Raw genomic sequence first — 17,309 nt, 5'->3', positions numbered from 1 at the left:
ATTCTCGCTACGATTCGTATAATCGACGCCGCGAAGTAGTCGTTCCCCGTGTTTCGGTTAGGATAACAGGGGTGATTAATTGAAATTAACACTGTGTTAACAGGTTAATATGATGTATATATTCAACAATGGATTACACAATGTTATGAGCGTCACAAGTATTTGACGATGAGTACAGCTTATGCGTTACAGAAAATGTGACCCGATTTGACGATATCTCTCGATGAGATAGTTAGACTTTACAAACGGATTGATTTGAAGGTAGAACCGTGGTAGAGTTATTGACTGTTCGGACGACGAAAATGAACTTCTCGGTTACAGATTTCGAATGAGACTGATCGGTTAGAGTGTTCGATTGAGACTGATCCGTAAGAGATTTCGATTGAGACTGACCTCCTTAGACCGATTCTTTGTCTTTCGGGGAGACGACCCCCCATATGCTCGGATCACGCCATCGCACGCGCCGATGATCACGCAGGCCGACTTCTTCGTTTATAAAATAACGGTCCGAGATCGACGGTTCCAGAACTCGTTATTTGGTGATAAATATGCGCTCATCGATACAATGTATATTTTTCGTCGGGCAGATAAGAGGATGTATCTGCGACGCTGGAGGGCCGCGAGCGACGGTTGGAAATACGATCTCTAAAAAGCCTCGTGGCGTAACACCATCAATCTTTTTCGTAAAATCTTTGTGAATTTAAAAAATTTTTTATTTAATTCTTCTCGTAATATATAAAAAATTATTAATGTATGAACCACTGAGAAACCAAACTGATCAACTCAATTCTTGTTAATTTCTTGATTTCGTTATTCGAATACACCATTAATGTTCAATTTCCAAGAAACAAATGATTTAATTTCTTAGGTTTCATCTATTGCAAAAAGATGAGACAAATAATAGGAAATTTTAAGGTAATTTTGAAAAATAACGTTTATAACATCACTTTTCTGCACTTCTGAATGTATGATCTTCTGAACGACTCGTATATCAAAAAGATAACTAAACAATATAACATATTGTTTGTCATTGCAACCATATCATGTTAATATGATCCCTTACAACCAACAAGCGATATCTATTCAAATAAAAAAATCAACAGAAATAGACTATCAAGCTTTTCCTTTCTGATCTTCGATTTTGTATCTTTTGCGTCATATCTGTGGTAAACGTCAAATACGCTCTTCGGATTAACTCTTAACCCTATTTGACAATCCGATACTCCAGCGCGTTTATTTATTGTAATATGATAAAAGAAGAAGTCAGTTACCTGTCCAATGAACAAATAGATATATACTGCTCTTCAAGATTTTGCCACCTTGTCAATGAATCAATTAATTTTATAAATCTTCGCAAACATTCCATGAAAGCTTGAAAAACGTAAACTGATTGAGATACATTTTTAACTTTCAAATTAGTTATAGTATAGAACTATGTAAATTATAATTGTAAATTCTAAATTAAAAGCGATACTAGTGGACTGTATATATTTTTAAGATCATGTACAAAAACTTTAAAGATAAGTATACGTAAAGTGCAAAAATTTATTTTTTATTTATTTAATGTATTCACTACAATAACGCAATTGATAAAACAAATTTCTATTGAATTATATTTATAAAACTATGACTTTGCATAAACATCTGCAATCTGACAAGCTTGTACAGTAGAATTCCGTTTGCCTCATCAAGAATATAAACAAATTTATAATCCAGTGATTCGTATAATACGAATTCACTCCTCCTCGTTTCATGATTTCTTGTTTAAATAATAGTTCACATTGGGACAAGAGAGTAATTTAATTTAATGCATGCAGAAATTCACTTAATCAGGCAGTAACTAAATTTTCTGTGTCAGTAGACGTAGTTCAGTTAAATGGAATTCCACCGTGCCATTCTGTCGAACTTTCTACGCGGTTCAACTTGTTAAACTGAACACACTACTCGAGTACTTCGAAACACGAAAACGTTACAAAGAACACTTGATAACCTGGGAGATTAAAAGCACAGTAGACAAACGTAGAAACAATCTTATCCCCGCTTCGTATTTCATTACAGCTGGCTGGGCTGTAAATGGACCATATCATTGTCCATTCTGACTTACGTGCCGTTTATGGCTGCACAATTCTACCCAAAATTCTACACCATGATACCAGCTGGGTTGATGGTTGGTATCGGTGCAGGGCCACTCTGGTGCGCCAAATGCACCTATTTAACGGTCGTCGCAGAAGCATACACCACTCTATCGAATGTGGCTCAGGATGTCCTCGTCACAAGATTCTTCGGCCTGTTTTTCATGTTTTACCAGATGGCACAAGTCTGGGGGAATCTTATATCTTCGGCAGGTGCGTATAATTGTAATGTTTCTTGGCGAGGGGCAAGATTTGAATCTGTGCCTTTACGCGCCAAGTTCCTTGGCGTTGAAGACCGAGAGATAAAACAAGAACGTTTTCCACATAAACCATAGAATGTGTATGTATAAAACGGCTGAAGAATGTATTCACACTCTCCTAAAAACTTTTTACGTATGTGTGCGTCATACAAAATATTTTAAAATGTCACTAGCAGCATGTACGCTAAGCATAGCAAACGAGACACGATTATCGCGATTGTGCATATTGGTAAAATTTGAATCCGATTTGAAAATGTATACAAAAGTTAGAATATATTTATTAGAAGTATACATTTTTGCAAAGATCACTGAGATGTTTGAACTGTCAATTTATTATTCACTATATTAACTAGACACAATATATAAGTGAAACCATTTTTAGTACTAATTATAAATTTGAAACTATTACGCAGTATACTAATTTTTTCGTTAAATGTATATTCGTAATAAATACCTTGTAACTTATAGGTATATATATTTTCAGAACAACTTCAAATGTAACTGTCATAATCTCGATAGTAGTGTCTCGTTAAAGTGCTAATGAAATGTTAAAAGGTTTTGTGTAATGCACATAATATATTCATAAAAAATTATAAAGTAACTATTCGAATACTTTTGTGAGCCATTACACATAAATAAAATATTCAAGATGATATGTGTATTCACTACAATAATATAATGGATAAAACAAGTTTCTATTAAATGATATTTATAAAAACACGAATTTGCATAAACATGCGCGACCTAATAAACTTCTACAATAGAACTCATACATATGATACATATGAAAATATGGAAGGTTTGGTAGAGTAATAGTTTCCTGCAAGAGCAATTTTTTTGCTTTACAGGAATATTGGTCTGTTTAATCATTTCCATCAAATTGTTTTACGTTTATTGTATTAATAATTCCTATCATATTCCTATTATAATATTTACGGCCCTTCGAGTTTCAATCGTGTTTTCATTAGCATGTCATGCATTGTTTCGACATTTCATGAACATTCCTGCTCATTTCTTTAGGGCAAGCCTGAAAAATTTTGCGAAACAAAGAACTACAAACATGTCATTTAATTTATTATTTTGTATCAGATTCGAAAAATTCTTTCGAAATTTCATATACGTAAATATCTAATAATCTAGATTTCTATGATGCCATTTATGATAGTTTAAATTGGAGCGGAGTGCATTCATAGGAAAAGTTTTATTTCGCTTAAGGGATGTCATTAGCGACTCTAAGCTCTTCTGGTTGGCTACAGAAACGCTTTGACATAAAGGCAAATGTAATTTTCTTTTTTTCTTCGCTACTAACGCCAGCTTCCCATCAGTTCATACGTGCGTTCCCCCTTCGAACGTTTGTTACGTGCAAAAAAAATAAAGTAACTTTAATTGCAGTGAAATTTGCTGTAACGGAAAACGTCGTTCTGCCGTTCAAATTCGAAACGGTACTTTAATTCGCAACTTCATCAACGGGGTAAAACGATAGAGCTATTCAGATAGCAATAAAACAACGAAACAAAATAAACGTAAAGCTTTCTGACTCTCTTTCGTGTGAAAGAAGAAAAGGAAAAAAAGAACTGGGCTGGATTTTAATACTGATTAATTGGCCAAGCTGCCTGTTTATAATGTTACTTTTTGCTCATGTTACTCATGTTTTTTTTTGAACGGAACAAGCTGTGAATCGCAACGGTAATGTGTCACGTGCATTGTATAATATCGCCAATCAAACCGTTTGCTTAAAAGCGATTTGAAGCTGAACCCGTTGAGCCGAAGATTATTTCGAATCTCCATTTTGCGACGCATACGCCAGAGAACAGCTTGAATTAATCTGCGAGAAATTGCGCTACATTTGCGCAATTTGTCATTGCCGTCAGACGATCGAACGTTGTTCTAGCATATGATCGGTTGTCTTTTGACACGTTTTTCAGTTTCAAAGAGTTTTCTGTGCTTTCAAGTACTTTTAAAGAATTATTTTTTGGCGAAATGGACACGTGAATTGCTGATTTCAAAGTCAAAATGTTTGGAATCTTTCTTAATACCTCTCTATATATATAACTAAATATTAATAAATATATATTATTATAATATAGTAATATATAATATAATATATTAAAATGTAATAAAATTATATATTATGATATATTATAATAAAGTATTAAAATATAATATACATTATTAAATATAATAATTAATATAATATAATATAATATTATTATAATATTAATATAATAATATAATAAATATTAAAAAATGGTGTGAAAACGTTTACTTCGTTTTATAAATTACTTGGATAGTTCATCTTATAATTTTATAAAGGAAATTCAAATTCTGAATTATGATGTAATATTCTAATGGAATATAATACACTAATATAACAGATTGTATTCATTAAGTGCGTATTTGAAAATTTCATAGTCTGTTATACATGTATATTTTAAAGCAAGATACACAGACACAATCCAACGTTGCGATTTTTGCACTAGACCTACGCTTCCCTTGGAATCTTTTTGTCATCCCTATCTTTTTGGATCTGCACTCAACTCACTGGCAACTCAACTGAAGAAATTCCTTCTGCGGAATGTTCCTTTATTCTTTTCAAAGAATCGTAACAGAGCGTGGTTGGTAACCAGAGACCGAATTTATTCTTTCTATCTTATATAAGAATTAAAAAATCAATAAAATTCAATAAAGATAGAAATCCAAAACCTAGTAACGTTAGAGTTAATCAAAGTTTAATTGATTAATAACAATTCTAAGATCGAGTCGCAGAAGTTCCAACATACAGCGTGAACTGCACCATATAAATATTATACAGAAAATAAATTAATCAAATATAAGTAAATAAGTAAAAAAAAAAAAAAAAATAAGTAAATCAAAGACAACGTGGATACTAGTTTATAGCAGAACTTGACAGTCGATATTCGATAACTTTATTTAAACAGATGTAACACATCAAGAATTTTATTATTTTCTTTTATTTCTCACAATCGTAAAACCAACAAATAAATGATCGAACGTATAGAAGCGTCGAAAAGCAACTTGCGAGTTCCCTTTTCAGTGACAGAGAACGTATATTGATTCGTTTCTCGTTCGAGTCCCACGGGAGAACCCGGCTTATTCACGAGCCTTCCAATTCGATGTCCGGAAATTCAAGAATATCTGAAAGTTTTAATGTTTCACCGATACAAAGGCACGCGAAACCCCGGACAAGCTGCACACTATGTCCTAAAGACGAAGAAATAAGAATTGGCTCATGAACGTATTCCAACACTTGCTGGAACCTTTTACAAATACATTATGTGCGCTATGCAAACATTTGAAATTTTCATTATCGCGATTGTATTGGTAAAGTTTGGAACGAATCTGAAAATGTGGGTGAAAGCCACAAAATATTTACTACAATTGCATATTTTACATAGATCACACAATTATTTAAACAGACAATTATCCGTTATATTAATAAGGCTTGATATTTGATGAAACCATTTTTATATTATATTCATACTAAGTATCTGCCTAATTGCAGGTATACTAATATTTTTAAATTAGAAAATCTGAAAAAAAACTTGTAAAGATCTTGTAACTTCTATATACATTTTTCAACTGGTTCCAAATTTAAACAATATAATCATGACAATTCTGTCTCGGTACATTGCTAACGAAATTTCAAAATGTTTTGTATAACACATACAATATATACAATATAAAAGTTTTCTATAAATATTTATAACAATCATCTGCAGTAAATATCTTATAATTTCTACGTACATTTCCAGATTGTTTTGAACTTTAACTATGTTTAATATAATCGTAACAATCGTGTGTCACTAATAGACTGTTGATTCGTATGTATTTTTAGCAAATTTTAGGGTGCAGAAATGCACACGTTGCATATAATATGCAAAAGTGAAATATTCATGTATATATATGAGTATGAATGTAACATGAATATAATATGAAATATTCAAAGTAGAGCATTTATTTTAATATTTAGCAGATGAAACAAATTCCTATTCAAATTCCATTTCTTGAATTACATTCATAAAAATGTGAAAATCCATCAAAATTTGCAATTTTCTCATTAAAGTGATGACGAAGTTTTGGAATATTTTACATAACATATAGAATGTATACAGAAATTTCTGTGAAATATTGTACGTAAAAAGAAAAGAATGTACAAGAATCGTATAACAAATTCCGAATGATTGATGGAGCTTCGAAAAAAGTTGGATGAGTTCTCGTTAGGAAGAATCAAAGGTGCAATGGAAAATGGGTCAGTGGTTTCTCCTTTCTAGGAATGTCGAAGTTTTCCGGCGAGATAAAACATGGCTCATCAACTTACAAAGAGGAAGGATTGAACGAAACGTTACTGAATCCTTCGTATTTGTGGGATGCAGATTCCAAGGTCATAATTCTAATATCGTAAAACGATTGTCGTTTAGAAATTTTTTCCGCAATTCGTGTGGAAAGAACAGACTCATAATCGTGGAAAACTTTCATCAGGAATGTGGGCAATGGTTAAAACCAATCGATTTTTAAGTGTTCCCTAGGGATTGACGTGTTTGTAAGTTTGATTACTGCTGACCGTGAAGAAGACTCGAGATCTGAATTTTTTCGAAACCAACTCTGGAACTAATTCTGATCGCGAATCTCTTGGAGAATATACTAAAATCAATTGATCTGAATTAGATTATATCTAATGGAAAATTAATTAAATAATTTAGAATGAAATTCGTATGGCTTAAAATTACAATTTTGAGAAAACATTGAAATTGTATAATAATTATTATATGAGTGATAAGAGAATACTTGCGTTGCTGTTATGTCATAAATTTTTGTTATTTGATAGTGTGAAATATAATCCTTAGAAATGTTAGAAAGTTTTTTCTTTATAGAAATTCTATTGGTGGGCAATTTATCATTTATGTATTTTTGACATTTTCAAATGTAATATATCACGATTTAACGTATTTTTCCCATTGTTTCTACAGTCCTTTCATATGGAATCGACACGATGCCAACGAATATTACATTGAATAGTAGCATTGTGGCGGAAGCGTGTGGTGCCAAATTTTGCGGTGCAACTTCCGATACCGACGACAGTCCAAATTTGGAACGACCTCCAGAGGAAAGAATTCATCTAATCTGCGGTATCTATTTGGGCTGTATGATAGTCGCTTCATTGATTGTGATGTTTGGAGTTGACTCACTCTCGAGGTAACAATAAAATTATGTTTGCTCATTATCCGTATCATAATCCCTGTTAACTATTAACATAAACGTAATACAATCCTAACTAGTTACCATTTACATACTAATAAAATTTTCAAGTTCTAAAATTTTTAAAGACTTAAATTTCCAAATCACAAATTTACAAATTTTGGAGGATTCAACTTTTCAAATTTTAAACTTTCTAAATTTCCAAATTTTCAAGACCAAAAATTTCCGGATCTGCATACTGATAACTTTCCAAACCTCCAATCATTTTTAAATTTAAATTTTTTTAATTTCAAATCGCCAAATTTTGGAACCGTGTAAACTTCTACGTGTATCAGATTTCAAGTTTACCATCTCGGACATTTCACGAAACAACTGCAACAGATCTAAATTATTTAAACCTCGTAAAAAAAATACTGAAAACCGATACTCCGGTCGCGTATAAAGTTTCAATATCTCTATACGTAAATATAATATGTATCTTCTTTTACTTATGAAAAAATAATCTATCTTACTGAATGTCTGTAGAATACTACCTATAATATTTATAGAATAATTAAATAATTTAAATTTCAAATCTAAATTTAATATTCAATTTTATATTCATAAATATAGAATTTAGAAAATTTCTGTATATATTACAAGCAATAATGCTATGGATAATTTAGCTTTGAATATAATAATAAAAAAGAATTGTATATACATTTATATCACGTATATATACGCGTTAGTCGTCAATTAACAATGAGATATAAAAATTAACATACATGTCGGGTTAGGGTTAACACTTGGGTTTGGGGCGTGTAAAGAATCTGCGCCAGGGTCGCTCATCGTCAGTGTACAATCGATGATATCTTTTATTGTCACAAATACAAGATAAACTACCGGTCTCGATACTCGAACGATAATGACAACGATCGTGGGGTCAGTATAGCGAATCCACGGCCCACGGGATAACTGATCTACTTTACTTCAAAGTCTAAGTCGAACTCGACTTACTTCTCGTGATACAAGGATCGCTTGATTAACTCTTTACTAAGACGTAGATTATCCACTGATCGTACAAACACACTAGGTATCTAACTAATGCGACTGTAAGAAAAAGAATGACTTTCCGTCGCAACGACGCTGCAGAGGAAAACTATGGTGGGATGTGCCTAAGGGCACGAGGTCATCGGATTCGCCAAAGAAAGCCTCCGCTCGGAGGGCGAGGGAAATAGACGTTGCTGTTAATTGGTTAATCTCCATGTTGGCGGTTAGAAAAGGATGCTAGCCGCTCTCGAGAGAGAGTTCCTAGCGGAAAACGTCATACGTGAGGAAAGCAGATCTCCCGTATCTTGCCGCAATAGGTGACAGATATACGGGCTGATATAATAAAGACTGTTTGCCAATCTAAAGGACTTTAGTTAACCAGATCCTAAGATTTGTAACGGTTCCTCAGGCTATCTGAACATAAACTGCGAATGATGCGTCGGCATCTGGCGACCATCTTACCCAAAGAATGGGGTCTATGTGTGGCCGCTGGAATATTTTATTGTCAAGTGCCGGTACGGCCAATTCTTTAAAGGAAAGCTATGTAACTTCATATCTCTGTTAGGTGGAACGTTCATCCCGTGACCGTGGCTACACTCGGCGACCGGTAGTCGCCTCGAGCCCAAGCTCATTGTCTCAAGTTTCGAACGACTGTGTTTGTTTATTTTGTAAATGCTACAGTATTGAGGTTTTCCAAGTAATTCCAACGGGTGACCCCGTTGTCCTTTCATCTCCGACATACATATATGAACGCCAAGAGAAGGAAAAGTAATTCACGATCGAACTTACAATTGGAGTACAATGTATTGTTCGGATTGCCATAAATTGTTCGTCTATCCTGACGTATTCGGAAATCCGAAATTGATAGCACATTAAGCTGCGGCAGAAGCGCAATATTGTTTCCGTTTGAAAAATTATTGCTGCTAACTTCAACGATTAATCGAAACTAACGCCTGCTGCAACGTAAGCATTCAAAATTTAAGCGTGCGAGATTTTTCGCGATAGAAAAAAATCATTCACATTGGTTCGATTCTTCATTATATGGCGATTCGTCACAAATATGGATTAAAAAATAAAGAAAATAGAGATATTTATCTCGTATGTCATTTGCATTTATTAGTATTGGATTTGCTGTTCGATTTTAACTGATTTAAAAGGATAATTTCATTCAATTTTCCGTTACTCAAATTGAAATTTCTTTCTTACTATTTTAAATGAATATTTTGCGCATAGTTAAGATATCATTAGTATTTTATTACGAGATAACTTTCTCTTTAAATTTACTCTCTGAAGTGTAGTTTAATTAAAAACATCGTGGTACTGTGACTTTCAATTTAATGCAAAATAAGATATCGTTATTTTGTAAAGAAACAATTTTCTATTTAAAGATATCTTTTAAAACATAAATATTTAATTAAGAATCAAGAATTAACTATAAAAACATATAAAACCATACTACTCATAGGTATGACAGAGGTAGATCAGGATCAGCGACAGGCCAGTCAGGATTCAAATTGTTGGCTGTGACACTGAAACTATTGAAAGAGAAAAATCAGATCCTTATACTGCCAATAATAATATTCATTGGAGCGGAGCAAGCATTCTTATTCGCTGATTACAATGCTGTAAGTCTTTTAAGTCCTATTATGTCTTGCTTAGAAATTTTTTAATACATTCCATTCATTTTTTTCAGTCATTTGTCTCATGTGCATGGGGAATCAACAATATAGGTTACGTAATGATTTGTTTCGGTGTGACGAACGCTATAGCTGCTTTAGGTACAGGATCTATAATGAAACTAACAGGAAGAAGGCCTTTGATGATATTCGCTTTTTGTATTCACATGGGAATTTTTACTTTCCTGTTACGTTGGAAACCCACTCCTGATCAAAATCAAATATTCTTTTTGATGTCTGGATTATGGGGTCTTTGTGACGCTATGTGGCTAGTACAAATAAACGGTGAGCACTAAATAATTGCTAAAGTTTATCCTTCTTTGAAAATATATATTTTCAAAGTATATTCGTATTTTTTATCTTCATCGTTTATCGGTAAAAAGAATTGCATTATATGACGATACTAGCTGTTGATTCGGTAGAATTCGTATTGAACATTTGATAGTAGTATATAATATTCTCTACATTATCGACTGAAGGAAATATTAATTCCTTTTGAATCCATATAAAAATATTCCTATAATTTTTTTTATAAATTTGGCACTATTTTGTAGTTCCATGCGATATTCACAAAATAGAATGCGATTATTTTTATCCTCTGTCGATATTTGATTATTTGCTATCATCTTAAAATTATCTAATCAATCATGGAGACTGTTTTCTCGTCTTCAATTAATTAGAATAAAAATATCTTTGCAACTTCCAGCTCTGTCAGGTTTGCTGTTCCCAGGCAAAGAAGAAGCCGCTTTTTCAAACTTCCGATTGTGGGAGTCCACAGGTTCTGTGATCACATACGTGTACAGTCCTTACCTCTGCACTCAAACGAAGCTGTACTGTCTAATAGCAATCCTCTGTCTTGGAATGATTGGTTACGGTATAATCGAGTGGACTGGGAAAGCTGATAGATCGGTTCCAGAATCGAAACCAGATTTCGAATTGGTGACAAATGGCGAATTGAACGACACGACGAAACTTTGAGTTGACGAGAATAAAATTAATGAATCCTTTCAATTAGAAATATGATCTCTTGTCAGACGTTGTACTGTATGAACCTCAGTTTTGTTAGTTAGTTTAAAACAATAATTCTCAGGTATAAATGCTTCGTCATGATGTGAATAGAAAATTACAGGAGTTTTGTTGATATCTAAAATTATTTTATAATCGAGTTATTGTGTTAAAGAGAGGGCGATGAATTAAAGAAGAAAGAAAAAGAGCTGATTTTACTAGCGATAATTCTTCGGATTATTTTGAAAACGCTCGACAATAGGATTATCGGTGTGAATAATATTATAATTGCGGTATACATATCGTATATATAGAAATCATACACAAATCAGATCGGCATATAAAAAATTATATGTACAAGAAAGAGTTCGGTTGGAGGCGCAGTCAGGACCTTGAAGGTACGATCTTTTGTGTGATTTGTACCATAATATATGTTTTTATTTTATTCTTGTGGACACCTACTAGATTTTACACAGATAGTTCGCTTAACCGCTAAAGATTCTTTTCTCCGTCTCTTCTTCATGTTTTTTCCTTTTTTTTTTTTCTTGTCTCTTTAAATACGTAGTTTAATGTTACATCGTGTGTCTAGGTGCTAACATTCAAGCTAAAGCTACGGCTGCTTAATTTAATTGTATACTTAATGTGCTTAATTTCCTTTTCACTGTACGCGTGATGTGTCTCATGTATGTAGGTATCTCTGTATATTATGTATGTATACATGTATATATGTGTCTGTAAATGTGATAAAGTATGTTATATCGGATTCTATGTATAATATGTATCTCTGCGAGTGTCTATCTGTATGTATGTATGTATGTATGTATGTATGTATGTATGTATGTATATATGTATGTATGTATGTATGTAGTAACGCGTTTTCCTCTCTCGTAGTATGTTCCGTTTTATGCTCATCGTTTATTGTGCTGTCACGATCAATTGTCCCCCGTCTCTTTTAAATTGCGAAGGCGATGGTATATTACACGATTATTTGCCGCTTGATGTATATCGCGTGGTCCGTTACGCGGATCTTCTTGAATTTGTCTGAATTTCGTATTAATAAATAATAAACGAATCGCGACGTGGAATCAATTGACCTTGCATCCCTCGTCTGTTTGCGTCGTTCGATTGCTGATTGTATTTGTGAATCGTGTGCTAGCTTAACCCTCGTTTATGTACAATTCAAGTTTTGCAGTTCAGTTATATACTTTATAAAACGTAGTAGGAACTTTGGTTTCGCTGGGCAATGTTTCAAGAGCAGTTTCCTCTTTTTGTTCGTGCCACAAACTTTATCTTCCTTTTTATTTCTTTTTTTTTCTTTTTTGTTTTTTAGTTTACTGTCATTTATTTTTCATCCTCGATTATTTAGTATTTTCCATCATTTTTTTCTGTTTCTTTAAATTATTTTCTATTCGTTCTTTCGTTCTGAAAACACATAATTCCGTTATTTTATTTGTCAAGCGTAGCAATGCGTATATTTTCATCTCTGGATATAACCTGAACGTGAAAATTCGGCCGGAAACTGCTATAAAACATTCGCCCGTGGATCTATCTTCCTTAGAAATATGACACTCACGAATACAGTTCACGTTTTTTTTTTTTTTTCTTTAATACTCATGTTTATATTTCCGTAATGACCTATTGAATATCAATTTTTTTTTTTTTCACGAAGAAAATACACATGATTCGTAAATTTGTTTTCTCTCTCTCGTTAGCAGTATCTCTCTTGTTCACACTCTCCCTCACTCGTTCGTAGTTTTTTTTTTTCTTATTTATTCTCTCGTCAACATCCACCGCGCCATTCTCCCCCGTTAGTTTTTTTTCCTCATATAACAAAATTTAATAACCGGAATATCTCTGTACAAACGTTTTCATTCTTTTCTCTCTCTCTCTCTCTCTCTCTCTCTCTCTCTCTCTCTTTCTCTTTGTTCCACCCCACTCCGTCCCTTTCTTTTATCAAACAGAATAACATACACGCCCCCCCCTATCCCGTAATCAAAATTTTGAATTTTGAATTATCCCCATATAACTCCACTCTTAACCGTATACCATCCCATCATTTTCTTCTTATAATACATTTCCCTGTCTCCTTTACACCACAAATCTTTCTTCCTCTTTTTTTTTTCTTATTCAGTTTTCTGTATCTTCTATTACCTTCATCTTTGTGTGCTTCGTTTAGGAACAGATCACTTTGCTCGTATCTTTAATGGTATCCTAGAGAGTAAAATATCTTAAATGTACGCGTTTGTTCTTACAAATTTAGTTTTCATTTTTTACCCCCCTCCCCCAACCTAACGTGATTTTTTATTTTCTCGTCGTTAACGTTTCAACCGTGCAATTACACAGTGCGTCCATTAAATCGTCTGTCGTCGTCTGGTCGTCGTCTGGTCATCGTTATATCGTGTGCATAGCTACTTCGTAGCTGTCACGATTAATAAGTGTAACATTTTTAGATTCTTACGATATTGCAGTCCCTAGGTGTCGCCTTAATATGTACACTCGCTACCCATTCGCGCTCCTAGCTATGCTCCTTGCAAGGATCTTCTGGTTTAATAATTAATCGTACTGAATTAGCCCATTACAACGGCGGGGTATCGAAGTACAATGTGTACCTGTCTGTATGAACAATGTATGTATGTATTATGATGTATGTATGTGTCATGGTATCATCTCCTCTTTTTTTTTTTTCTCATTATGTTCCTTTAAACGCACAATCGTTGTGTATATCTGTGTATGTAACGCGTGTAATACTTCTTTTTTTATCTCTTTTTTAATTATACTCGAGCTGAGAGATATTTAAGAAATCGTGTCGTACTATTATTTCTTTTGGGATGGGTTTAGTTTCGCCTACAGTATCGTTTATTAACGGCAAGGAAGGAAAAATCGTCGAGAGAGAACAATGGTCGATCGGTCGCGCGCGCTATTTCTGTAGTATTTATTTTTTTCGCATTTTCGCATATATTTTATTATATTTTTTTTTTATCTTGAAAACCGACTATCCTGCCCTCCAGTTTAGTTTAGTTTAGATTAGACTGAAAGAAAGAGAGCCCTTTCACTTGAAGCGGAACACATTCAAAAGTAAACGCTATTATTTCTATATCGCTTAACCGGGGAATACATGAGATACTTTTATCCTTCGTGGATGGTCGATATTTTAAGCTTTTCTCATAAAATGTGGTATTATAATTTATTTTTATTTAGTTTACTCTTCCTCTTCCCATTCTCCTTCGTCTTCTCCTTTCTTTTTTTGCGTTTTTTCTCTTTTTTTTCTTTTTATTCTTTTTTACTAACGAACCATTCCTCTGGATGCGTTAAATACGAAGATTCGTCTGTGGAAATTGGAAACCTGTCCCTGGTCGTTCCGCGTCCCGTCTTCGCTCAAAATACGCCGTTTTCATGTCTATTGCACGACACGACACGTTTCAATTTGCGCGCTTGAATCGTACACCGGAAGTGAAATAAATATTCGCCAAAGACGACTCACGGCATCTGTGATTCACTACGCTGCTATTCATTAATGTCCTTGCATTGGTGAATTTGCAACCGAATTAATATCTTTATCCAATGCACGTTGCCTGTTTCATGGCCGTGTTATACACACATATACATATATAATATGTACATGCATATGTATATATGTATATGGGTATATACTCAGCTCATACTTATTACCATGGAATTTATATCGGTGATATATCGATCAGCTTCGCGCAATTCTATATTTATTTCTTCAAGGTCACTCATCTTGAGAATCGAATGGAAGCGGAATAAGAAAATCGAAGATGCCATATTGACGATGATCATCCAGCAAGCAATCTATCGATTTTCTTTGAGAATGAAGAATGATTATTTGAAACTCTTCCTGAAATTGCTATTCATTCAATATTTTGCTTTAACTAGAGATACTATAGATAAAGGTTGTTTCCTGTATTTTTTTGTCCTAGCTAAAGCAAATATTGAATCAATTTTTCTTTTTTGAAGCGGTAATTCGATTGCATATTTTCCAGTCACTAAAGAAAGACGGGACACGTACCAAATATAAATATATCGATACAATCACCAGCGGCAAGCAGATCGAACATTTAGGAACGAAAGATGCGTAAATGTTTAATACGTATACCTCGTTATATGGCAGATTATTACGGACTAGTACTTTTTTTCCATGTTACTTTGCGGGGGAAAAACCTCAAACCACCTTCAAACATCCCTGTTTCTCGGGTTCGAATAGAATTTTAAAAGGGCATCAGGAGGATCCTTATGATCGATCGATAATATACTTTCAAAAAGACATTATTGCGTTAATTTACTCGCTACAAAGTTCCTTCGTCTTCTTCTCCTTTTTTTCTCTAACTTCATTTCCCTCGTGACTTTTGCTTTTCGATCGATTTTCTTTTTTTTTTTTTTACTTAAATACACGCGTATAATTTACAGACGAGCACACCCAGAGAACAATATGGTTGAAACATTTTTTATCATTTTTTCTTCCCTAACGAAGCCTGTAAACGAGTGGTTGTTTTACCGGTAAGAATGAAAATAAAAAGAGTTGGATGATGGATCGTCATAAACGATAGCGGCGGTACTGTCAAAACTTTTCCGTTGCTATTTCCTGTGTGGTCAAACTGAATTGTATCCCGCTGTGTATGGCATGTGAATGTGACGGTACTGTTGTTGGCTGTTTGTTGCTGTTTGGTTATTATTGGTATCCTGTTACTGTTGCTGTTCTCGTTGCTTCAACTATGTTCCTTCCTGTGTGCAAGAGGACCGAACACACTGGTTTGTTCCTCGGTCTCGTGGTTCTCGATGGGATTTCGTACAGAAAATATCATTCTATCTTTTGGAACGATTTAGAAGATTTCGATCATATCTTCTGCACGATCCTCGTTTTGTGCTTCGTCTGTTGGTTTCTTAATGACAGACGATTCTCAGTAGCTGGAAGCTTCTCGATCGTTTCACGAACTAGCGTTATCTGTGCGATTACTTAATGGAATTTACTTATCCTAGTTTCACGAGCCGAGACGCGACTTGATAATTGTTGTTTGATTTACGTCTTATCGCGTTCTGCCCCGTGACAAATGGTACACGAGTTCTACAACCGAATATTTACCAAGAATTTTCTTCTATTATATTTCTAAAAACTTACGAGGTGTCAATTTTATATTTTACCATCAATCGATAACATTTCCTGTACCATTTATCACTATGTATGTTACCATCAGCCGTTTCTTTATCGACTATCGATAATAAAACTGTATTCTTTTCATCTGTAATGAATTTTTTATCGATTTCATTTCCTTCTTTCTTCGTTTAACATTTATCGGATAAGACGATGGCGGTTAAGGCAATTATCAACGTTAAACGCTCGACTCCTGTACATCACATTAACCGTAGGTTTAAAACTATTTACATATAGGTCTCGTATACGCCTGCAATCACAATGATCTTTACATCGATCGTCGAGAGCGCGCCTTTAGAACTTCATGGTTCGCCGGTTGTCGCCGAGAAACATGACTTTTTAAAGCGATTCCTTCGGACGCGCTGATTTGTCGGAATTATATTATTAACGCGAGATTCGGTGAACCCTTTTTTTCTATTCTTCTGTGATCTCCGTTGTCGAAATCCCCAATTCACGCGCAAAATTTCATCGATCCATCCCTGGGTTGATGCAAAGCGACCGATGAACGTAAACGCGATTCGAATCTCGTGGAATTAATCCGTGCAACGTAAAATTCGAGTCCTTAAAGCTTCTTCGTTTCTTTTTTAATTATTCTTGTTCACTGGTTCCGTTCACGACCAATCTTATCCTAGCACTTTTACACAACGTCCTTCGACATCAGTCTCACCGCGTTCTTTAGGGATTGCCTCTTGTTACAGAACCAAATCCTGATCACTTCTCTGTCGTATCCGAGGCGTTGCGCCAAGTTCGTAATTTCGTTGCCTGAAATAAGCACAGAGAAAGACGATTATTAATTTTTTAAAAGAATTTTATTTTTTTT

At 34.0% G+C, this 17,309-nt stretch overlaps 2 protein-coding genes across 8 annotated transcripts in view; one reads left to right on the top strand and one right to left on the bottom strand.

Annotated features, from left to right (window-relative positions):
- The window catches only part of LOC139991606 (UNC93-like protein), a 31,217-nt gene extending 18,825 nt beyond the window's left edge, over positions 1–12,392 (top strand). For 2 of the 3 annotated variants that reach the window (XM_072011850.1, XM_072011851.1), the window contains 5 exons: positions 2,059–2,345; positions 7,381–7,606; positions 10,104–10,263; positions 10,332–10,599; positions 11,021–12,392. In XM_072011850.1, coding sequence (XP_071867951.1) covers positions 2,059–2,345; positions 7,381–7,606; positions 10,104–10,263; positions 10,332–10,599; positions 11,021–11,292 — 1,213 coding nt within the window. In that variant the 3' untranslated portion in view covers positions 11,293–12,392. The remainder of the gene's footprint in view (positions 1–2,058; positions 2,346–7,380; positions 7,607–10,103; positions 10,264–10,331; positions 10,600–11,020) is intronic. The other variant, XR_011800880.1, reaches the window with a different exon arrangement.
- Pdm3 (POU-domain protein pdm3) overlaps positions 11,584–17,309 on the bottom strand; it is a 211,962-nt gene continuing 206,236 nt past the window's right edge. For all 5 annotated transcript variants that reach the window (XM_072011846.1, XM_072011849.1, XM_072011844.1 and 2 more), the window contains one exon: positions 11,584–17,251. In XM_072011846.1, coding sequence (XP_071867947.1) covers positions 17,127–17,251 — 125 coding nt within the window. In that variant the 3' untranslated portion in view covers positions 11,584–17,126. The remainder of the gene's footprint in view (positions 17,252–17,309) is intronic.

Source organism: Bombus fervidus, chromosome 10 (assembly GCF_041682495.2).
Source record: "Bombus fervidus isolate BK054 chromosome 10, iyBomFerv1, whole genome shotgun sequence".
Taxonomy (NCBI): domain Eukaryota; kingdom Metazoa; phylum Arthropoda; class Insecta; order Hymenoptera; family Apidae; genus Bombus; species Bombus fervidus.
Note: the sequence above shows the minus strand (reverse complement) of the source record. Positions and strands in the feature narration are given on the sequence as shown.